Here is a 26012-nt window from a genome sequence, read left to right as displayed (position 1 = left end):
CACACACACACACACACACACACACACACACACACACACACACACACACACACACACACACACACACACACGTATGAATGGAGCTATAGGCCTACTTTGTATTCAATTTACCAGTTCACTATCAGTCAGTTTGCATCACATCAACATAATGGTCAAATTCACCTAAGTGACACATTTTATTTGAATCGTGAAAGATACTTTATCTAGACGATTTTCTATGGAGTTATACGTTGCACTCAAATGACGAGTGAAAGTAAACTGAGCCTCATAATGTGCACTTGAATGCAACATAGGGTCTACCCAATGGGAGGATGGCCTACAGCTCCTGCAGGAGGAGATTGGCTTGGAGGGCAGTCCTGCAGCACGTGTGTAACTCTTCCTCCTAACGGGCATACACAAACGTAACAAGCAGTTTGACATTGTCAGTTACTTGTAGTTGTAAAAGGGTACACGGTGACAGAAATTAGCAGCGTCTGTCTGTTAAGAACACCTCAGTCATGGACGGCTCTAGTAAAACTCCAGTTAAATATTGCGAGAGCGTAAAGGAGGATTTAAAACCGGGCGAAGCGGCAGCCTCTGTCCCGGGCTCCGGTGACTGCTGGGGGTCCTGTCTGAAGCGCGTGCGACTCTTCATCCCAGCGCACTACCGGCACGAGCTCCTTCAGCTTGTCAAACTAGCGGGACCAGTGGTAAATTCACTCACCTTTAAATAAATCACTAACTTTAACTGATTTGTAGGTGTTAATTAAAATATCGGGATATGTTTTTAGCATGTATGTGCCTTGTCTATGTGTAAGCAGACTTTAATAGTTTGGCTGCCAGCAGTGTGAACGAGGGGTGTAGTAGTGTTTACAAGTTCACTGATCTCAATAGAGTATCCAAAGAACACACAATATGAAATGTATATGATGAATTAATACAGAAACATATTCTTATAGGGTACTATATAAAACCTGTACAAATGTATACTATTCATGTGGACGTTTTAATTGGGGGCTGGACCTGGGTGGTCTGGGCAGTGGCGGCTCCAGATTATTTTTATTGGGTAATCTATGGTAGGGCTAACCCATGCAGTGGTGGGGTTCAAGTAAGTATTTGCAATGTAATTACATACACGCTATATCGCCCCCCTTGGGAGTGAAATGCCACGCGTGAGGTTTAGATTATTTCCCTGTCTCAATCCAAATTGAACTGTATGAAATAAAAAGGCACATTTGTCTTGTAGTAAATAAAAAGGGCGACCTGGAGCCACTCCTGCAATTTCCCCACAAGTGAAAGAGTTGACATGCTGACAACCCAACCCCTGCAGGGGGGTCTGGGGGGATCCTCCCCCAGGAGATTTTTTGAAATACTAACATAAAATACACATTCTGGTACTCTCTAGAGAAAAAAAAAAAAAAATCTATTACTACACGACATATTCTAAAAAATGAATGCCATTTTAGTTTTTTGTTACTTTGTTCTGAAAGCTGAACTTGCTGCGGAGAGGAGAGAGGCTGTGTGAATTACTTTACATTGTGGATAAGGGTTGATAGCCCCCATTGTTCTGTGTGTCAAAATGAAAGACAGCACACACACCTATCAATCATCAAACCGTGGGGTCTTATTTCATTACGTGTTGATTTCTATCAACACGTAATGTTGTATCGATGTACAGAGGTGTGCTACCGCAAAAGTATTCTCCGTCGGGACTTCCTGCAACAACACCAGGCCGTTATCGTGATTCTGATTGGCCAGAAGACATTATCAAAGATGTTTTATTGAGAAGACGATCACTACGTGACAAAAAATTTCAAAACTGTTGCTAGTCTTCGGTATTTCCAGACAAGTGGCGACTGAAATCAATCTTACTAGCTGCTGTCTGTCTGTGCAATTTATTCCGCGCGAGTTGGCGGACTTTATTTGGCTTACTTTAACATCATTTTTCATGGTGGGGCTAAGGTGGGGCTAAGCCATTTCTTGGTATGGCTGTAGCCTACCCCAGCCATACCCTGGCGCCGCCACTGGGTCCGGGGCATGCTCCCCCAGGAATAATTTGTTTTTAATTGTTTTAGTTAAAAGCATCAATCTGGTGCACTTTGAAGGCAAAATTAAGAGAATAGATGTATGGATACATTAGGGGTATAACGGTTCACAAACATTTCGGTTCTGTATGTACCTCGGTTTTTAGGTCACGGTTCGGTTCTGTACGTTTTCGGTACAGCAGAAAAAACTAGAGAATGCAATTCCTGAAGAAATTGCTTGTTCTTTATGCTGAAAATCTGACGCTAAACTGTTGAAATGTAATGTGTAAGAAAAAAAGTGAATAATTTAGATTGAAATGATACATGAACACTGGGGGCTTGAATGTGTGATGAGAGAAGAAAAGAAAGTGAAAAGGCTTGGAATAGCAGCAGAATATTTGAACCGCAAACTTCTGAACTAACTTAATGGCGAAAGATCTGTCGCCATGGCAGCGGCATTTGATGACACCTCATAATACGCTTAAATGCGTTGATGGCTGCAATGTTACCAAACCTGTGAAGTTTTGGGCTGTTTGGAGTATTTTCACTGAAGTTATGAGAAAACCGTGTTTCAAGGCGAACATTGTGTTGCCATGGCAACGGCATTTGAAGAAATCTCAAAACTGTCCCGTAGATGTCTTCACGGCTGGACTGTTAGTATACATGTGAAGTTTGAGCACTTTTTGAACATTTGCATATAGCGACATCATGTTTTATGGCGAGGGATGCGTTTCCATGGAAACGGCATATGGTGAGATCTCAAATTTTGCGTAGAGCTGTTGAGGCATGGACCGGTGATATACAAGTGAAGATTGGGGGATTATTGGTGTCCATTGGACTTATAGCGACATCATGTTTTAAGGCGAGGGATGCGTGTCAAGGAAGTTGAGTATCTGAAGTGTAATTTTTGTGTAGTTTCGGGTTAATAATATGGCCTTTTTGGCAGTTTAACTAAAGGTGTGCGGCTGCTACCGTGAGGAAATATCTGCCTGAAATTACAATGGGGTTTAATGGAGGAATGTTGAAAGTTGTTGTCACTTCATGCATTTTGTTTAATTATTTTGCTTAATTATTTGTCATTTTTCACGCTACGAGATGTTTTCCTACGTTTGTCATGATACATTATGTCTCAGGAATGTAGGGTTTGGGAATTATGCCCGTTTTAAAAAAATATATGAAGGCAAATTTCAAGATTTTCTACCCTCTAGCTGTGACATCACGCACTCTAGTTAATGTTAAAATCTGAAGAAAACCTCTAAAACAAGGTCTGAACAATGTTTAATATCTCTAAAAGTAAGAATCAGATTTAAAAGTTGTTTTACACGAATAATGTCAGAAAGATGTGTAACATTTTAAAGTTAGAATGAGGTTTCTGAGTGAAAGTACGAATGAACAGTTAGCAGTTGAAGTCGCATGAAGATTTGTTGAAGTTAAAGAATTTCTCCATTGACTTCAATGGTTAAAAATGTGATGTATTATGGAATGTATCTCTGGAATTATGAAAGTTATGAATGAGAAAAGTAATAGCCATCGATGCTGTTAACAGCATTCCCACTAAATTATCACAAAACATAAAATATATATATATATATTTGTATTATTATTAAACTGTGAATAATGTATTCACTCAAATAAATACAAAATATAATAAAATAAACATTAAGGTGCAGCAGTTCGATGAACTGAAATAATCTGTATTTTAACTTTACTGTACTAGTACTACTCCCAAAACATAAACTATTAGTTTTGAGTTTTAATTGTTATTAAACTGTGAATATTCTCTCAAATAAATACAAAATACAATAAAATAAACAACCCTTTCATGCATGAATTATGAAAGCCTCAGTCAGGATTTTTTTACCAAGTGTTATTATTGCTCTTGGGGCATGAAAAACAAGATTTTAACTGTTTTTTTTTTTTAAATCTAGTTTTTTCAAAGACATTTTTATATGTCCACTCAGGTGGACAGTATGCGTTCAGGGTTTGAACTGAAGAGATGTACATTTTGAAAAAATTATAAAATAAAGATGTGCAAACTTCAAATCACATTATAATGACATAAGTATATTGATTTACGGCCCAAAAAGATATTGAAGATGAAGTATTTTCAAGAATAACCAGGGCCAGGGGCCAATTTGAGGCCCCACGCACAGTTATTTGATGAGTGCTAGTGAGGCCTCGCAGCGGCGAAACCGTGCCGCGCCACCCTAATTGCGCAACATAAGCGCATAGGTGCGCCTCAGATGAGGCCCCCCTCCGCAAGGTGTGGCCCCCTCCACAAGGTGAGGCCCCACACAGTCTGCATGATCTGCCTGTAGGGAGGGACGGCCCTGGGTACAGCAGCAGCAGTACCAGTATTCATTGTAGTTGAAATATAGCCAGTGATGCATGACGTCCACTGTAGTGGACAGGTGGTTAATCATGATTTCCTGCAAACATACAATCAATACTTTGATAATTTATGAATTATATGAGTCCTTAGTTGTTACTTGATGTCACCACATTTTTTATACCTGCAGGGGACGCTTTCCATAAAACGATTGGCAAGATATAGATGGGTGACTTGGTCCATGTGGCTTTCTGTCGTCCATCTTGGTTTAGAGACATGTATCATGCACTTACACTGACTTGGCTCTGAGTAGCAGTGTATGGGATGATGCAATAGGGTCCTATCGTAGTGGCTGATGGTGCAACTATGCAAAACAAAACAATGCATATACAAGAAAAAACCTTTTGAATAGCTGTCCACTGTAGTGACCTCTATGCATGAAAGGGTTAAGGTGCAGCATTTCGATGAACTGAAATAATCTGTATTTCAACTGTACTGTATACTAGTACCGAAGCAGCCAGTTTGACATTATGACTTGCTTGTCATTGTATTTTCATGTTTTTTTAAAGAAAAATTAACTTGTCCACATTGCTTGCCGAAAGGGCAGATCTGCTGGCACTAACAATGTCTCCTGCTGTGGAGAACACCCTCTTCCTAGGGACAGAGGTAGCAGATACAGCCAGGTAGCGCTTTGCTAACATGGCAACATAAGGATATTTGGCGTTTGTAATAGCTTTGGCTCGGTCTGAACTTTTTGCGAGTGGTGGAGGCTTAAATGCTATTGGGAGTTGGGTTTGCACTTCAGTCTTTTTTCTTTTGGTACCGGTGATATTCACGTTCGGGTGATGCCTTTTCAAATGAGTGTGCAAGTTTGATGTATTGCCAGCCGCGTAACCAACTTTAGTTGAACAATGCCGGTAAACAGCTTTGGTTCAGTCCACCTGTCTTTGTCCGTCATCCTTGTACGTAACTGCGAAACCAAAATGTTCCCAAACCGGAGACTTCAATGATGCTGGAGGATTTTCGAGCTTCATACTATTGACTTTATCTGCGTTCGCAATTTCGACAGTTCCTCAAATTACTGACTACATTTGAACGCATCCCTGTGACCAGGGGCCTCATTTATAACTGTGCATAAGATTCACGTGGGAAGGTTGCTTATAGGGGTGCACCGAATGGGAAATTCTTGGCCGAAACCGATACCGAAAATAGGAGACAGTTGGCCGAAAACCGAATGCCGAAAGGCCGAAAATGATTAATAGAAATATATATATACAGTATATATAATGTATACACTTTTTACCAATGTTGTTCAGCTACCTGATTATGGAAAAAGACATGATTATGGCAAAACTTAACTTAAATAATAATCACTATTATGGGTCCATAAAACATTTATTCAGCACTTTTGAATGCATACAGTACATTAATTCCAAGTCAAGTGCATTTTCTTTTCTCTGTAGGATAACTACAACAAAGTGCATTCAGAACAAAGCCAAGGTGTTTTAAAACTGCATAAACATCTAGGCCAGTAGGCCTACAACAAAATAGTGTAAATAAAGACTGTAACAGCCAGGCCTTCAACAACAACAAATGCACCTATAAGTGCATGCATACAAATGTGCAAACTGGATAAATCCACATGAATGTAACTATTTACAAATGAAATTACTATTCAATTTCAAGAATCTGTAAATAAGGCTGTCTGTCCTCATAAGCAAAGTAGTAAACATTGTATAAAGATACATAAAGTGAAAACTGGATACAAAATCCACAATCAATTACAAATTAAATTACAATTTCAAGAATCTGCAAATAAGGTGGTCTGTCCTCATGAGCAATGTAAACAACATTGTATCATTTAGATACCGAAAGTACAATATATTGAACACTGTGCTGCTGTCATTTCCCCCTAATGATAACCTGAGATGGTGAATTATAACTCACAATGAAAATTGTTCAGGAAAGTGGGTATAGAGTAGACATGTAGAACTAGATAAGCTTATGATAAGCCAGCCTTGTCTACTTATTAAGGAAAAGTGGGAGGTTCTTTTTAATGAACAGTAGCTTCTCTGCTTTATCAGCCATAAGTCTGTTCCTCTTCTCATCAAGCACATGAGAGGCAGCGCTGAACAGTCTCTCGCTGTCAGTGCTTGTGATTTGATCTTACTCCGCATATTTGTCCGGGTGTTTTGATTTCAAGTGGTCGAGTAATCCCGAAGTGGTGAAAGTCTTTGCAGTTACACTCCCTCGAGAAATGTCAGCTGAACACGTTTTACAAATCGCAATCCGCGCCTCTTTCTCTGATATTTTTAAATATCTCCAAGCGCCAGACATGTTGGCTGTGAGCCAGCCGCGAGCATGGTCGCGCGCCGTGCTTGTCGCCGCGTTTTGATTACGTCATCACAACAACACGTTAGCTTACCAACGTAACCCTGTTCCCTGACATTCGGTGATATCTTTTCGGTGCTAAAACCCTTTCGGCCGAAAGGGCCTTTTTAACCATATTTGGCCGATAATTTTCGTCGGCCGATAATTTTCGGTGCATCCCTAGTTGCTTACGTAGTAGAAATCCAAAAAATAGGTACAGACATTTTCCAATTCACCTAACATTGCGTACCGGCGAGGAAAGTGCATACGGCACTTCCTACGCCGGTTTCCCTTTTATAAATCAAAATCGACTCGAAATGCGGTGCAGCTTTTGCAGGCTTCACGTAACGCCCATATTTGCCGACAAATAGTCAAAGAAACGCCCATTCATTCATTCATTTTGACTGACTTTATGAAGAAGATCGCAGGAAATGACGACAGAACAGCTAAAAAAGACATCTCACACCGTGTCAGATTTTGGTTATTTTGGGGAGGTCGAGATAAATCATATTGTTTGGTGGATGCAGTTTGAACCAGAGTAGCAGCATGGAGGTCGGATCGTCACCAAAATACATAAATAAGTGGTCCGAAAACGGTTAATGACAAAAAAAATACACATAGCCTTCTTCAGGCAGTGTGTTTGTACCGGGGACAGGAGACACCCCCTTGATGAGAAACTATAATAAATGATCGGGGAATCCCTCCGGAGTGGAGTCATGGCAAATGGATCTGAATTATGTTTTTGTATTTGGTGGCTTGTGTCCCAGCTGTCAATCAGTCTCCACTGCAGCCTGTGCATGTTTTTCCGTGCACTGAGGAGTCTCAAACAGGCGTTTGTTAAATCATTTTAAGATTGTCTTTAATCAATTTGTGAAAATGAATTCTTCATATATGATAAATGAGAGGTAACGTTTTATTTATGGTATTATTTCCACATATTTCTCTCCATTCTTCCTTCTGCCAATGGTGTCGCAGTTTCTTGTCTCTCCCGTTTTTGTGCTTAGTGCGTACGCATGGGTTAGAGTTTGGTTGGAGGACCGCACATTTTCCCGTCAAGTTAGTATTTTATAAATCGCAAACATTGCGTAGAAACTGGCGTACGCCATTTTTTGAGCATATATCCCTTTTATAAATGAGGCCCCAGCTCTCATAGTATGCCTCTCGTCCAATGAAATGACTTTCTCGCTCTATGACGCACTGAACCCAATGTGAGCAAATTACTCTGAATGCTGCGATGCAGCACCTGAGATTACTTCCAAAAAGTTGTTCACGTTCTCAATTTTTTACGTTTAACGTTATATTCGTTCGGTACACACGTGTACCGAACCGAAGGGCCCGTACCTAATAATTTTGGTAGGGGTACGTGTACCGTTACACCCCTAGGATACATACATATCTCAACACCCATATGAAAAAGAACTGTATACTTTTCAATAATCAAAAAATTATTAGGATATAGTAATATTTTCTTTTTCTTTATGCACATGTTACTCCCCTTTTAACTGTAATTTAGTGGGAATGCTGATACAGCATTCCAACTACTTGTTCTTCAACGCACGAAAGTCTTTATTATTCCGCCGGGTTATTTTGCGCCTCTTCTGCTCCCACATTCCACATCGCAGAAACTCAGTTCAAACATCAAAACGTTCAGCTCGGTCGGGAATCGATGGCTATTACTTTTCGACTTTCATAATTCCTGAGATATATCCCATAATTCATCACATTTTTAAAATGGAAGTCAATGGAAAAACTCTTCAGATTTGAAAAATCTTCATGCAACTTCAACTGCTAACTGTTCCTTCATACTTTCACTCAGAAACTTCATTCCAACTTTAAAATGTTACACATCTTTCTGACATTATTCATGTAACTTTTAGAGATATTAAAATAAAAAAAAAATCAGATTTTAGAGTGCTTTTGAACTGTTTGAGTGTTTTTTTCGAGGGTATTGAGGATGTTGAATCAATTTCAGACATATGAAGGATCAATATTTCAGTTTTGATTCACCTATAACTTTAAAATCGACCCAAAATTCATCAAAATCAGAAATCCGGGAGTACACATATGGCCACTTGCTGGTTAAAACTGCTATTTTCTTAATCCCAAAAAGGTCAGAAATTGATTAAACATCCTCAATAACCTCCAAAATGGTCCAAATCGTCCAAGCAATTTTTAAGATATTGTCTGCATATGCTAATTATGCTAATTAAAGGGGGTACTCAACATTTCCGGGTCCATCCATCCATCCATCCATCTTCTCCCGCTTATCCGTGGTCGGGTCGCGGGGGTAGCAGTTCCAACAGAGATCCCCAAACTGTCTTTTCCCTGGCCACATCAACCAGCTCTGACTGGGGGATCCCAAGGCGCTCCCAGGCCAGCGAAGAGATATAATCCCTCCACCTGGTCCTAGGTCTACCCCTTGGTCTCTTCCCAGGGAGGCGCCCAGGTGGCATCCTTACTAGGTGCCCGAACCACCTCAACTGGCTCCTTTCGACGCGAAGGAGGAGCGGTTCAACTCCGAGTCCCTCCCTCCGGATGACTGAACTTCTCACCTTATCCCTAAGAGAGACACCAGCCACCCTGCGGAGAAAACCCATCTCGGCCGCTTGTATCCGCAATCTCGTTCTTTCGGATCCACAATAGGAAAACACTTGCAATATTAAGGTAGTACAGGAATGACATATTTTTGTAGACCAACTTCGAAGTAAGCATCTCACTGGCTGCCTCAACTAAAAACTATTTGGCTTTCTCCATTGTATTTTGGAAAATGTAAGAAAATAAGATCTGTGGCTAACACACAGTTATGACACAATACGTTTTGTTCAGCAGGAAAACCTCCACACACATCTTTAATATACACGTTTGTTGATAGATGTTGAATAGAAAAAAGCCAATGTTAGGCTATAAACAAACCATATCACGATCACATGACTTAAGGTTCCGACCGCTAAGCTAAAGGTATTATATTTGGTGTGATGACGTCAGAGTTCCCGTTAGAATATTTTTTTGCCGGTCAAAATCTCCGTTAAAGTTTAAATCTTCCGGACAAAATTGGAAAAGTGCCGGTCAAAGCTCTTCTTTATTATTTATTGAGCTTTAAAGCAAATTGATATGATTCGATATTAAACAAACTAATTATAGTAGATGAACTATTCAAAAGTGTACAGTAACTTATGAGGCGCTTTCACACCGCAGTACTTTCCCCACATAGGTTCATCAGAACTTAGTTCATGAGAACTCTTTAGTTCTCTTATGAACTAAGTACAGATCACGTTCACACCGGAATACGTCCCTGGGGGAAGATTAAGCAAATGAAGCCGCTGACGTCACTTCTTCTTCTTCTGCTTTGGGTTTACTGGCAGGCCGCAAACAACTTCACGGCGTATACTGCCAGCCGAAGTCCCCGGAGTTGGGGACTGGCTTCAGTAGAAGCTGCTGGGACTCCCAGCAGCTTCTACTGAAGCCTTCCGAGTAAATCGCCAGAACGCCGACACCTCCTCATCTCAGCCGCTCCCAGGTTTTCTTTTGTGTTGCCATAAGTTAGTCTCTCTGCGTTTGTGCGCTGGGCTAATGCTAATGCTAATAATTCTAATGCGAGGATAATAAAATGGCGGCTTCACAAAACCTTTTGGGAGTTTTACGGGGCGTGGTTTGCATTCCGCCCAGCCAATCAGACATAGGAACCTTTTTCTCCCACGAAAGTACCTGCTCTCTAGCAGGGTTAAAAAAGGGGGTAAAAAGGTTCTCATTAACTCATTTTTGATTGTTTGTTATGTGGATTTGTAGTATTTGTTACTGGCATAGGCGACACAGGCGGCCGCCTAGGGCGCCAGATCTGGGGGGCGCTGCGCTGGTAGCTCTGGGAGGGAAAAAACATTTTTGACCGTTGGCGCTCATCCAAATGTTCGGCCTTGATGTAACAACATTCATATTAAGTAAATGTAACACCCTCTTCACCCCGGTTACACCTTTAATTTGCCCTGTACGGTGGGCGCTGTAAGTGATGAAAGTGGGGGATGTTGGCTTATCAGGCGCCCGCAGCTCACAGCCAAAGTGCGAGCGTGGTAGCGAGAGAGCGAGCAAGGGAGAGGGTGCACCGCTACCGGCGCTGTTGTTATTAGAATCTGGTGCTAGCTGCGCTAACGGAGATAAGAAGTAGATGTTTCTACAACCAGGGTGGAGGAGAGCTCTCCTGTCAGACTGAGAGGCTCAGTGAGGTAAAGGACTCTGTGTTTAGATAGTTAATTTTAGTCTAAGTTATCTCAGTGGGTCTCAAACGTTTTGACCCCAAATTATGTAAACACATATTTCCAAGGCACTCCTTTATAATTATTAGGAGAAATAAAAACAGGTTTTAAATCATTCCAATGTATACTATAGGACAGTTAACCAAAAATATTGTTTAAAGTTGGAGAGATACAAAAATATGCATAAATAAATAAATGTTAACTAGGTAAAATAAGATATGAATGAACAACAAAAATAAAATAAGCTACATTTATTTGTTATTGACTATGGTAGGTTATTGGTTATGTTCACATACTTATTTGGTTATTAAAATGTAAACCGATCTTTTTCGTATGGACGTTTTAGAGTTATTAAAATGTAAACCGATCTTTTTTCATATGGACGTTTTAGAGTTATGCCCCCTAGATCAGGTCTCTAGTAATTGTGTGCTCAAAGTGCACCAGATTGAAGCATTTTACTGTAAAATGTTAAAAAACAAATCTTCCCGGGGGGACATACGTCCGGACCCCCCTAGAGGATGTGATGTCCACCCCCCAATTCAAACATGTTCATACAATACTGAATACATTTGAAGCCATTTTGACGTCTATTACCTATGTCAATAAGTTTCTGTTTTTCCAGTGTATTTGTCTTTTTTTCATTTATTCTTTACACATAAAATGTCGCCTAAAATCTCACCTAGGGCAGCAAATTGTCTAGAACCGGTCCTGGTACTAGGCCTCAAGAGCCTTTCTTGTGCTGACACATATAAACAAATTGGCAGGGCGCACTTTGCAAGCCCACACACTAAAATATCCCACGCGCTCCGCGCTCACATTATGCTGGGCCCATGTACCTTAGCACCTCTGCTATGACTCCATCCTAGGGGAAACACTGTAGACCAGGGGTCTTCAACATTTTTCAGGCCAGGGACCCCCAAACTGATGGAGAGCTGGAGCAGGGACCCCCCTACTATATGTATGGCATACAATTGTGTTTTATATTAAATGGGGCCTAGTGCCGTGTATAAACATAGCTACTCTGTTATTGTACATTCAATACTAAGCTATTCAAATAATACACAGGTTAATATATTCATGTTTTTATTTTAAACATGTGCAAGGTACAGGGTGGCCGTGCCACTGCCATTTATAAACATACATCTGGAACACAACACAGAGCTATTAAAATAAGTCACAGATTCAAGTTTTAACTTCAAACAAGTGCAAGGTACAGGGTGGCCATGCCACTGCCATTTATAAAAATACATCTTGCACGGAACACAGAGCTATTAAAATAATTCACAGATTTTAACTTTAAACATACATGTAGAAGGGACAGTGAATCCTCAAACCATCTGTGGATGGCACACGTACTCCCACATTAGTGAGATGTCTGACCCTGATGAGTAGCACACAGCTTATCTAACCTTGGACGGATGGAGGTTGTCAGGCAGAGGGTCATATCAGCCTCAGGCTGCAGCCTTGACCTGTATTTGTTTTTCAAGTAATTGAGTGAGGAAAATCCACTTTCGCAAAGATAAGTTGTTGCAAAGGGCAAAAGGCTCATCATAGCTTTTCCTGCCAATTGCGGAAAGTCTTTCTGTCAAGAGATCCAGAACTGGGTGAGTGGTTTTGTGTCATATACAGGACTGTCTCAGAAAATTAGAATATTGTGATAAAGTTCTTTATTTTCTTTAATGCAATTAAAAACACAAAAATGTCATACATTCTGGATTCATTACAAATCAACTGAAATATTGCAAGCCTTTTATTATTTTAATATTGCTGATTATGGCATACAGCTTAAGAAAACTCAAAAATCCTATCTCAAAAAATTAGAATAGTTCCTCAGACCAAGTAAAAAAAAAAAGATTTATAACAGCAAAACACAATCAAACATTTGAAAATGTCCATTAATGCACTCAGTACTTGGTTGGGAATCCTTTTGCACGGATTACTGCATCAATGCGGCGTGGCATGGAGGCAATCAGCCTGTGGCATTGCTGAGGTGTTATGGATGCCCAGGATGCTTCAATAGCGGCCTTTAGCTCATTAGCATTGTTGGGTCTGGTGTCTTTCAGCTTCTTCTTCACAATACCCCACATATTCTCTATGGGGTTCAGGTCAGGGGAATTTGCAGGCCAATCGAGGACAGTAATGCCATGGTCAGTACACCAGTTACTGGTGGTTTTGGCACTGTGGGCAGGTGCCAGATCATGCTGGAAAATGAATTCCTCATCTCCATAGAGCTTTTCAGCAGACGGAAGCATGTAGTGCTCTAAAATCTCTTGGTACACAGCTGCATTTACTCTGGGCTTGATGAAACACAGTGGACCAACACCAGCAGCTGACATGGCTCCCCAAACCATCGCTGACTGTGGGAACTTCACACTGGATTTCAAGCAACTTGGATTTTGCTCCTCTCCAGCCTTTCTCCAGACTCTGGCGCCTTGACTTCCAAATGAAATACAAAACTTGCTTTCGTCTGAAAAGAGGACTTTGGACCACTGTGCAACTGTCCAGTGCTTCTTTTCCTTAGCCCAAGTCAGACGCCTCTTCCGTTGTCTTGAGTTCAGAAGTGGCTTGACCATGGGAATACGGCTATTGTAGCCCATTTCCCGGACACGTCTGTGAACAGTGACTTTTGATACCTGGACTCCAGCTTCAGTCCACTGTCTTTGAAGCTCCCCCAAATTCTGGAAGCGACTCTTCTTCACAATGCTGTTAAGGCTGCGGTCATCTCTCTTGGTTGTGCAGCATTTCCTGCCACATTTCCCCCTTCCAACAGACTTTTTGTGGATGTGCTTTGAAACTGCACTCTGTGAACAGCTTGCTCTTTGAGAAATTTCTTTTTGTGTCTTACCCTCCTGATGGAGGGTGTCAATGACGGTCCTCTGGACAGCAGTCAGATCAGCAGTCTTCCCCATACTTGTGATTTAGTTTACTGAACCAAGCTGAGTGTTTTTCAAGGCTCAGGAAACCCTTGCAGGTGTTTCGAGTTAATTAGACGATTCAAGTGATTCGTTGAACACCCTACTAGTATACTTTTTCATGATATTCTAATATTTAGAGATAGGATATTTGAGTTTTCTTAAGCTGTATGCCATAATCAGCAATATTAAAATAATAAAAGGCTTGCAATATTTCAGTTGATTTGTAATGAATCCAGAATGTATGACATTTTTGTTTTTTTAATTGCATTACAGAAAATAAAGAACTTTATCACAATATTCTAATTTTCTGAGACAGTCCTGTATGTGTCTGAACGTACTGTCCGTGGATAGTTCGATTAGCTGATCCTCCTCTGTCACTGTCAGGCGTGTGCCGTCTGCTGCGTTGTCTGTGAATGGAAACAGTATCCATGTCTTGTCCCTGCGCCAGGAGTCAGCCTCAGAAAAGTAGTGCCCAAATTGTCCCTCAAGCGCCTCCAAATGCACAAGAATTGCGCGTGTTACGGGGGGCGAGAGCACAGCAGAGTCTCCCCACTGATGGAAACATGGAAAATATTTCCTCCCCAATGCGCTCCCTCCATCTTTTGATTTTTTTTAGAAAGCCTTCCATTTTGTCATACAGATGAATGGCATGTGTATTGGGGCCTTGCATTGAACTGTTCAGTTTGTTCAGCTCAGCAAAAACATCAGCAAGATAGGCAAGTTTGGTGACCCAAACATTGTCACTGAAAAGTGCAGCCAGCTCTGTGCGCTTTTGGAGAAGTAAAAACTCCCGAATAGACTTGCGCAATTCCAACACACGTGACAACAATTTTCCACGTGAAAGCCATCGAACCTCGGAATGGTACAGTAGCGCAGTGTGTTCTTCTCCCTCAGCAGCACAGAGATTAGAGAAGAGACGCGTTTGCAATGCGCTCTTCTTGACTAGATTGACTACTTTCACTACCGAGTCCATGACATCTGCCAATTCAGCGCTCATATCTTTGGCAACAAGTTACTCCCTGTGTAGCATGCAGTGCGTCCAAATCACTTGCGGCGACACATCCCTTACAAGCGTGATTAGTCCACTTTTTAAACCAGCCATGGCTCTTGCACCGTCAGTGCACAGCGCAATACATTTTGTCCAAGGAATGTCATTTTCTCTGAAAAAGATATCAATCACTTTGAAGATTTCAGAACTAGTTGTGCGTTGAGGGAGGCACTTACAAAACAAAAAGTCCTCCTGCATTTCCTTATCATCGACAAAGCGCACAAACGCCAGAAGCTGGGCGTCCTTAGACACATCTGTTGACTCGTCTAATTGTAATGCAAATGCATCTGCCAACCTCAGCTTCTCTATCAGTTGCACCCTCACATCAGATGCCATCTCGTCTATACGGCGAGCTATGGTTGTGTCCGACACTGGAATGGTTTTCAGTTTGTTAATGTCAATATCATTCCCATACATTGTTTTACACATATCGGTTGCTGAAGGCAATATTAAATCCTCTGCAAGTGTGTATGGTTGTTTCTTCTGGGCAATCCGAAGAGCAATTTGATAAGAGCATTTCAAAGCTAGCTCACCAACTTTGGCTGATTTTCTGATCAATATCTGTTGACCTTGGAGGGATTTGAGGCTAGCTTGGAAGTATTCAACAGGTTTGTCTTTTAAGTGGCTGTGTGTTGTCTCCAAGTGACGATGCAGCTTTGATGGCTTCATAGATTCATTTGAAAGAACAGTAGAGCAAATGACACACATTGGAAATTCAATGCCATCTGTCTCCTTAAAGGTAAAACCAAACTTCAGATAATTATCTGCATATTTTCGGGTCTTCCCTCGTTTGCGTTTACCCTTATTAGCTGCTACATCAGCAGCAGGTTCCGCCTCGCCACTTGTATGTTCACTGGTGGTTTCTGAGGTGGATGGTATCTCTCTTGTGCTTGTGGATTTTTTTGGTCGAGTTACAAAACGATCCATTTATATATAAAGGTATGGTCTTCTCAATAATATCGCAGCGTGCGTCCTTGTGTCTGGGTAAACTGGGGACTGAATAGGCTCTCGGCCAATCAGGGGGAACCTGACAGAGCCAGCGTGTGTCATGCAGCCTCGTGATTGGCACAGCAGCGATAGGGGCGGGTCCTCCCCTTTGTGTACAGGAAGCTTGGTGGGACAGATCCGGGGTAGTCTCCTGCTACGAGTGAACCGGCGCCTAGCTTGAGATAGCTACTGTGTGTAGCTGAATGCGTGCATTGCTGACTGAAAGATAACGTCTTCTGCCTCCATTTCTCCGTTCGCTACAATATGTCGGATTCATGTTAATGTAAATTGAAAGACATTTCAATTTGTGGGAAAAAAAATGTGGGAAAAAAAAAATGTTTAAGAAATATAAAAAATGGTCTAATCAACCAAAGATTTTGCGACCCCCCCTGCAGTACCTCCGCGGACCCCCTGGGGGTCGTCGACCCCCTGTTGAAGACCTCTGCTGTAGACTGTATATATAAATGGACGTAGGGTCCGTGACTTCACCCATAGGATTCTGCAGATTTGCCGAGAAGCCCTTAGTAGACGGAGTCGGCCACTAACGGCTCGACAGTGACGTTAGAGTTCAACTCCCGTCTGCTCCCGCCTGCTCCAAATAAGGGCAAAGAGGCTGAGCCAAGGCGGGACCTCCTGCCACCGAGCTGGAAGTTCCAGAGCTAGCTGAAGCTACCAAGCTAAGCTAACATGCTCCCCATCTGCACACTGCCGTCACATTTTACGTTTCTAAGGTAAGCAGACATGGAACTATTCAGCAAAATTATAAATAATAATCTAAGTTATTGAGTTTTTAGCATAATACTTCAGAATCTTAAAATCCCTTAACGTTTGTGTGCAATTGTGCTAAATTCAACACTGGAATCAAGCAAATATTAATATGTTTGCATGACACTAGTTATTTATATTTTGATATCACTTAATTATACGTTTAATACATTTAAGTCAAGCTAAGGTACATGTGATGGTAACTAGTTAGTGCTCTTACCTGTGAGGCCTCCTCCAAACAGCATAATAACCAGACTGTATCAATAAAACTAAGTACCAGATCTAGATCCTTGACTTTAGACAAACAATTCAAAAGACAAAATATATTTAAAGACCAATCTTTATTTGAAGGTGCCTCTTAACCTGATATATTAGTTATACAGTAATAGTATTGACAATCTAAAAAAACTGAGGAACTCAACAGTCAACTTTATATTTCTTATTGTCTACTCTAAAGCATTTATTATTTTCATTTTCCGCCTCTCATATTCAGTGCGGACGGATAGAGACAGCGTGGTGTCCAGAGAGCTGCTGAGACTTCGGGGAGAAACCTCTGTGTGATGGACTTCCTGTCTGTTGGTTTGGAGAGGACTGAGGGTCTTTCCTCAGCGAGGAGGACCAGGCCTGATGGAGGAGCCCATGCTGGGCAATGGGCATAGCTGATACCAACTGCACAGGCCTAGTCTGTCACGTTATTTGAGTAAATGTGTTTACTTATACATTTAATAGGTAAACACGTTCTGTCCATATGTGCTTTTGTTTTAAAACATGTTTGATTAACTTTTGGTTCACATTTCAATACATTGTATTTGAACTCCTTTCGTCCATTATTCTTACTGAAAATGTTAGATTACACATTCACATCTGACTGAAGATTGGCCCCATTTATTTGCAGTGTTGGGACTAACGCGTTACAAAGTAACGCGTTACTGTAACGCCGTTATTTTTGGCAGTAACTAGTACTCTAACGCGTTATTTTTTTAATTCAGTAACTCAGTTACCGTTACTACATGGTGCGTTACTCCGTTATTTTTTGTATATAGTCTCGGCTCCCAGACGTTGGTGAGCGGCGCCAACAGCGAGGCGAACAGAGATGAGAACTGTACTTAAGTACTTGAGTAAATGTACTTAGATACTTCCTGTGTCACATGCGGAGACGCTTTGTGGGCGTGTTTGTGTTTAGTTAGCCTACTAACAATACTATCATGGCGACGGCGGAGCACAAGTCGAGTTTCTTCGCATGGAGATATGCTCACTATTTTACTTTTCTCGAGCATAAAGAAAATAATGTGTTAGTTAAGTGTAAGTTGTGTCTTGGCGGGTCAAAGATCCTATCTACTGCTCAAAACAGCAATTCCAATCTGTTAAAACATCTGCAAAAACAACATGCTGGGACGAAGCTATTAGTTAAGACCACAGACCCAGAGCCATCCGACGCCACCCCACCTCCACCTCCACCCAAGCAACAGCGGCTGGATTTCAACCGAGGGACTGCTAGTCAGGTGAAAGTGGATAAAGCCATTGCACGGTATGTTGTTGAACACGTGCAGGCTATTTCTACAGTGGAGTCACCCGCTTTCAGGGAGCTAGTAAGCATGATACCATGTCCGGGCGGCACACGGGACGCAAAACGTTTTCCAACTACCTGGAGAAAGAATATACCAAAATGGATAGCGAGCTAAAGAAAACATTTGAGGGGCCGGAATACATCTCGACCACCGCAGACATTTGGTCTGTCCACAACAGAAGCTTCCTCGGGATAACATCTCACTGGATAGACCCCACCACTTTACAACGCCAGAAAGCTGCGTTGGCCTGTAAAAGGATAAAGGGTAGGCACACGTACGATCTTATTGCTAGTGAGATTGACCACATTCACTCTTTGTATGGAGTGTCAACAAAAGTTACCTCCACGGTTACTGATAACGGCTCTAACTTTGTGAAAGCCTTTGCCATGTATCAACCGGAATCGCTCTCTGACGACGATAAATTGGCACTTTGAAACATATCTTTGTTTTTGTATAGACCACATTGCTTAGCAGAGTTCAGTGATGCAAATGCATGTCAAGTTGATCAACAGATTGTATTATTCTCCAATGCAATAACAGTACTTAAATGAAGGCTATAAGGGCATTAATGGGAGCATTTTTTTTTTGGGACCCCTTTTTTAAGTAACTAAAACGTTACTTTTCACAGTAACGCATCACTTTTGTTGTAAGTAACCAGTAAAGTAACTGAGTTACTTTTGAAATGAAGTAACTAGTAATGTAACTAGTTACTGGTTTTCAGTAACTAGCACAACACTGTTTATTTGTAACGTTGCAAACTCTGCAGTACAAGGCACAAGTGATGTGAAGCTCATAAAGTGAGGCAAATAGAAATAATCAGCTGATGGAGTGTAGATGTAGAAATAGGTGCATTCAACAGCTGACTGTGTTTTCACAATAAAAGTAGTTTCTTAGTGAATGTCCTGTACTGGTCTCTTGTGTCTTTCAGGCATGTCCTTTCTGAACAAAAATGACAGGAAACATAAAACATATTATTGTAGAACAAGTGTGTTATTTATGACAGCGGTGTGTTTCTGTGTTTAGGGCAGTGGTTCTCAAACTTTTTCTGTCAGGCCCCCCCTTTGGAGAAAAAAAAAAGTCGGGCCCCCCCAAAACGAATAATCAGGCTCAGTGGCGGCGCCAGAGATTTATTTTGGGGGTGCTGTGGGGTAGCTTGACGTTTCATAGAGGGTGCTCAAACATTTAGGGTTTCCCATTAATGTACCGGTCGCTACAGTGGAATTTTCTACTGCAACAATCCCCACGCAAATACACAACGTACCCGCGACTGTTACAATGAAGGCTCAATATTCAGCTCACGGCATATAGGTGTAAGCAGGGATAAAGTGCTATTTTTATAGGTGATGTGTGGACGTCACATAGGGGGGTCCGGGGGCAAGCTTCCCCGGGAAGATTTATTTTTAAATATTGAAGTTAAAAGCATCAATCTGGTGCACTTTGAGAGCGAAAGGAAGAGATCTATGGATACATCTCTCAACACCCATATGAAACAGAAATGTAAACAGATTTACTTTTTCTTGATGGATATTTTACAAATCACCCTTTTAAACTTTATTCTTGTTTTACTGTCATATAGTATTTCATACCTGTTTTTCATTTATTCTCTTATTTTTTTATAACTATAATGATCATATAAACGTGTGCCTCGGAAATAATTATTTACATTAATGGTGACCAAAACATTTGAGACCCACTGAGATAACACTGAGAGAGTCCTTTAGCTCTCAGTCTGACAGGAGAGGACTCTCCTCCACTTTGTTGTTGAAAAAACTCCTTATATCCGTTAGCGTAGCTCGCTAGCACCAGAAGCTAACAACAACGATCTCCAGTACCGGTGCGCTCTCTCTCTCTCTCACGCGCACACAAAATGGCTCGTTCCACACACACAAACAGAGCCGAGCTTTAATGAAACAGAGACCCAGACGTAATAGTACTGTACTGCATCATATTATTTTCGAATCAATAATTTTTCAAATTATGATTTTTATTTTATTTATTTTTTTTATCTTTTTTTTTTTTTTTTTATAACCATTTTTCCTCCTGGTCTCTCGCGCCCCCCCTGGCATGCCTCTGCGCCCACCAGGGGGGGCGCGCCCCCCACTTTGAGAACCACTGGTTTAGGGGCTGTAGATATAATTATTTTGTAATTGTAATTTCTTTTTTTTAAATTTCAACAGTGAGCTACAAAGACAATCAGATTATGAATGAAAAGTATGAAGTTCATCAACATTGAAACATATTTTATTATTAAAATAATATTTAGCTTTTATCAAAACGTAGTGCAACTGTAGAAGCTTGCTCTGTTGTCTCACTGAAAGAATAACTTTTCCCACTTTTTTTTACAGACAATATTGAGAGATAAATAGTAGCAGTTCTCACTGTGTGTTCAATATCTTTGCCTTCAATACATGAAATTAGAAAGCTGACAAAATCATTTTGCTTGTTAACATCTAAATGTGACCTTTTGCATGGAAAAAACCCTCAACTTAACTGATGTGTAGGTGATCTAGTATTTATTATTGTTTAATGGAATGTATATCAGTGTATTCAAGTCAATACTTCATTAATTTAAAGTTTAAACCAATACATTTCTTGATTCTTTGTAAAGTATGAAAAATAGAGTCTTTGTACCTGTGCTGAAGTTCACTGCTGTGAGGAGTCCAGTTCTGTCTCTCACTCTCTGGTCCAGCCTGTCTGCATCACCTGGACACCTTAAACAAACAGATATATATGTAAAGTACCATGTGTACAAACAATATAACTTATTCTCTTCTGTTGAACATGTTGGATTGTGTATTGTCCGAGTCAGTGTCCTTTTTATTTTACTGTATCTTTGGAAGTTGTGTGTCTGTTTATTTGATACCAATTTGGTAATGCAATTAATAAAAACAACAAGGTTTGGGTTTGTTCTTCAGATGTTAACGTGTAAGCTCAATAATGAACTCCAGCTCAACCAACCATATTGTAATATCTAAGTAATCATCTTGAAATATGACATTAATAATTGTAATATACACATCTTATTGTGAGGTTGATTTCACATACACTACTTCGACGTTAGCTTGTCTACATACTTGAGCATAGCCAATTTAAATTAACCTTAGCGATGCATACAGTTCCTACCTACATAATAAAATATCTCTCTAAGTTACAAGGATGACATTATTTTATCAACCTCAAACAGAAGCCGTTTGTTCTATCTACAGTATTATCCCACTTAACGCTTAACACTTGTCTATTTCGTTTTAACCTTTATATATACAGTCTATCATTTTAACTTGGAGGCTACGATTAGCATCGTTAGCACCGATGTAGCTACCACTCGCTTACACGCTAACCCAAGCCTTAACATTCATTACGTAGCTAATTCAAATCATAAACACATCAATAAGTACTCCAATTTCACTTACCGCAAAAAACGCATTCATGCACCGTCTGTTTCATCCGCAGAGCGAGTCACAATAGTCCGATATATAAGCATGAAGAACAAACAAACACGGCCGGGGTCAAGTAGTGTTTCCTGGATGAACTGACCAGGCAGAGTCACTGTAGCTAGCTTCACGGAGCAGCTAGCAGAGACACAAGAAGCTAGCAGCAGCAGTCACTTCACAGAGCCGCCACTCAATGTGACCACGCCCTAATTTATGCAAAAACGTTAAGACCTAATATAAATAAAAGGGTCGTCTTAGAAAAAAATTCACTTACAGATTCATAATCATGAAGGTGGAATCTAAATATATACATAATAATATTTATTTAATCCATGGGTAGAAACATGTTTTTTTATGCTGTAAAGTTGGGCATTTTAACATGGGGGTCTATTAGACCCTCCAGAAAGACGCGGGCAAAAATCCTTGATTATGCGGGCTAAAATCCTTGATTATACGATCAAACATGCGGGGTTTTATGTGATTTTATGCGGTAAAATTGCGGGAAGTTGCGAAATATGCGGAAAGTTTCTAAATATGCGGAAAAAATAAATATTGGGCTGTCTTATTTATTTATTCTCTCTCACACACAACCTGCCACTAATGTTAAACCCCTTTACTATTCAATTAAACACATTCAATGTTTATTTATTGTAAAAGCAATTGGAATATTTTAATCACACTCTCTCTCACTCACACACACGCACACACGCACACACACACACACACACACACACAGTTCTCCGCCTCATTCAGTTTTCATTTACTCGTTCGTTATCTGACCAGCTTCAATCTTGTAGGCTACTCACCTCGTTTCTTGTAGCCCTCGAAAGGGTTTTGGAGGTTGATGCCTCGGTGAACGTGAGTTGTTTGGCTTTCTTGTCCGCAGCAGCAGAAAGCATTTTCGAATGTTTGAATGAATCAAAGTGGGTCGTCACGTCGATGTTCTCTTATGCTCCATCACACAGTTGCACTGAGTGCAGAATAGTTTCCCCCCACTTTCGTGCAAGACATCGGGGTACTGCTTTGCCCGGTCTTTATTACCTTCTGTGATGCGCGAGCTGATGACGTCGTGTCATCATCATCATCATCATCATCATCATCATCACTTCACGTCAAGACGAGTTAACTTTTTTTTCCCTCAACTTTGTGTGAAAAAATGCGGGGATTATGTGGCCTTTTAATAAATATGCGGCCTTTTAAAAATCTGCGCCATTTTGCTGATTATGCGGTAAATTCTGCGATCGCAGAATCGCGTTTTTCTGGAGGGTCTATTCTATGGAAATTGCTCCTATCTGCAGTCAGTCCCTATCGGCCAATATATGAACTGCAGTGTGTGGCACACTTCCGTATTGGCGTCCCGGCTCTTCCCCAGAGTTTGCCGCTTGGTGTGAACGCGACATTTCGGAACTGTATCGGAACTAAAGTGGGAAAAGTACTGCGGTGTGAACACGCCTCATAACACGGGAATAATAAATGGAGTGCTCTCCCTCTCCCCTGACAGCCTGTCAATATCGTGCAGCTCGCGGATCAGTAATGACGAGTGACTCGACAGTAAAACTAAATATATCTGACTATAACTCGTTTTGGTAGTTTGAGAGATATACTAACCTGAAGTGTGTGTTTTGTTCCACTCACAGCTGCAGGGGATCATGCAGAGCTGCGTGTTGACTCGCCAGCAGCAGCTGATCTCTCTCTCCCGTCAGATTAGACTTCACTCGCGTTTATGTCCATATCGATCAGATCTAACTAGTTCTAGCTAATGATATGACTACCTGCTTATCAAAAGACACCTAAACGATAAGCGTCGCTATGCAACCGGGTAAGGCCACAAAGTATAGCGCAGCATTATGCATTTGTTTACATGCCCACCGGAGCCCCGAGGCATTACCAAAAACATTGAGTTGGGACAATGAAACCAGAGGGGTAAAAAAACTCCTTTCAGATTTTAGGACTCTTATTCCTGCATCACTCTAGTTCCAATCTGATTTTCAAGTCTGTGAAAATGTTTTAAAACGGTTTCTTGAAGAAAACATCTAATCTTGTATCATGGTATCACTTCTAAAGATGACATCACAACAACACATGCCACCCTACCCTTGTGTTACATTTTATACAGTAAGGCTTACATTTTCTGCAGTGTCTCATGTTTTTTTGTATTTATGTATCTCTGCCATTTGTATAAACGAGAACATAAGGAAAGCTATTAATTGTTTTGTTTTGCTCTACAGATCATTTCCCAGTTGATGGTGTTTATGATCAGCTTCGTCAGCACGGTGTTCTGTGGTCATCTGGGCAAAACAGAACTAGCTGGGGTAGCTTTATCAATTGCGGTGAGCAGACCTTCTCGAATTCGAATCTGTTTTTGGCCTACCTTCCAGTACCGGCAATATTTATCTTTTAATGATCATGTTTTGCTTTGGCAGGTGGTTAACGTCACCGGTATTTCCATTGGCACTGGTTTGTCGTTAACTTGTGATACCCTCATATCTCAGGTAGTGTCCCCCCCCTTTCATTTGTCCAACCAAAACAAACAGAACCAATACAGCTGGGTTCCCAGGCTGTCCTGGGGGCCCCTCTTTTAAAACGACTTAAAACAATGAGCTCTTGTATCATGTTAGTTTTCTTTGACCAGTCATACCCTTGGTGTGATTTGGTGTTTTCCAACTGTGGTTTACTGAATATCCGCCTACCTGTGTCCCGCAGACGTATGGGAGCGGTAACCTGAAGCGTGTGGGGGTGATTCTCCAGAGGGGGATTCTGATTTTGCTGCTGGCCTGTTTCCCCTGCTGGGCCATCCTCATCAACACTGAACCTCTTCTCCTCGCTGTCAAACAGAGCCCAGAGGTGGCCAGGTTAGACATTACTCAACCCCCTAAAAACACATATTTTAGCTTCTTCCCTTCAGTGACACTCTTATCCAGTAGATGTGATCTTATCTAGACTATATGAACTCGGTTTTCTTGTTAAATCATGTTTGGACCCTGCAGTGTGTATCAAGCTTTGGTATCATAAATGTGCTAAGCCCTCAATTCATTGTCTAGACATGACCCAACAAACTCTAAGCGGCCTTTAAATCCTAACCTCTCCTCTAAACAACAAACACCTACAGCATTTTATTTTGTCATGGACATGTGACCTTATATTTGGCGCATTCACACCGCAGTACTTTTCCCACAAAGGTTCATGAGAACTTAGTTCATGAGAACTCTTTAGTTCTCATGAACTGAGTACAGATCGTGTTCACTCCGGAATAAGTTCCTGGGGGAGGATTAGGCAAATGAAGCCGCTGACATCACTTCTTCTTCTTCTGCTTTGGGTTTACTGGCAGGCCGCAAACAACTTCACGGCGTATACTGCCACCCGAAGTCCCCAGCCAGAAGTCCCCGGAGTTGGGGACTGGCTTCAGTAGAAGCTGCTGGGACTCCCAGAAACAATATTTTCTAGTGATAATCAGGAACAAAGATTAAAAACTAAACCCTGTGAAAGCGATAACAATATAATACACACTTTTATGGAACCTTTTTGATTTACATTTTATCCTCAATGGACATCAGAGAAACTTTGTTTGCTACTTGGTGGCAGCAGAAACAAAGATACAACCAAGTACAACATGGTCACCTGTAATTAGACCCTCAAGAAAAACGCGGGCAAAAATCCTTGATTATGCGGGCTAAAATCCTTGATTATGCGATTAAACATGCAGGGTTTTTATGTGATTTTATGCGGTGAAATTGCGGGAAGTTGCGAAATGTGCGGAAAGTTACGAAAAAGAATAGATTTTTTTATTTTATATTGAGCTGTCTTATTTATTCTCTCTCACACACAACCTGCCACTAACGTTAAACCCCTTTCCTATTCAATTAAACACATTCAATGTTTATTTATTGGAAAAGCAATGGGGCTATTTTAATCACACTCTCTCTCTCTCTCACTCACACACACACACACACACACACTTCTCCGCCTCATTCTGTTTTCATTTACTCGTTCATTATCTGACCAGCTTCAATCTTGTAGGCTACTCACTTCGTTTCTTGTAGCCCTCGAAAGGGTTTTGGAGGTTGATGCCTCGGTGAACGTGAGTTGTTTGGTTTTCTTGTCCGCAGCAGCAGAAAGCATTTTCGAATGTTTGAATGAATCAAAGTGGGTCGTCACAGTCGACTTTCTCTAAGACATATGCTCCAACACACAGTTGCACGGGGTGCAGAATAGTTTCCCCCCACTTTCGTGAAAGACATCGGGGTACTGCTTTGCCCGGTCTTTAGCAGAAATGTTCGTCGTGTGAGTTCCACACGTTCACTCTACGGTGTTGTTTACCTTCTGTGATGCGCGAGCTCATGACGTCACGT

General features: G+C 41.1%; 1 protein-coding gene across 2 annotated transcripts in view; it reads left to right on the top strand.

Moving 5' to 3' along the window:
- Positions 1-338: 338 nt before the first annotated feature.
- Positions 339-26012, top strand: part of LOC307038102 (multidrug and toxin extrusion protein 1-like) — a 37194-nt gene continuing 11520 nt past the window's right edge. For both annotated transcript variants that reach the window (XR_013807885.1, XM_079679396.1), the window contains exons 1-4: positions 339-689; positions 23892-23993; positions 24087-24155; positions 24367-24515. Coding sequence is in view for 1 of the 2 variants with exons in the window: in XM_079679396.1 (XP_079535522.1) it covers positions 498-689; positions 23892-23993; positions 24087-24155; positions 24367-24515 (512 nt within the window). In the remaining variant the exon portion in view is untranslated. The remainder of the gene's footprint in view (positions 690-23891; positions 23994-24086; positions 24156-24366; positions 24516-26012) is intronic.

The sequence above is a fragment of the Notothenia rossii genome (genome assembly GCF_949606895.1).
Source record: "Notothenia rossii genome assembly, chromosome: 1".
Lineage (NCBI taxonomy): Eukaryota > Metazoa > Chordata > Actinopteri > Perciformes > Nototheniidae > Notothenia > Notothenia rossii.
Note: the sequence above shows the minus strand (reverse complement) of the source record. Positions and strands in the feature narration are given on the sequence as shown.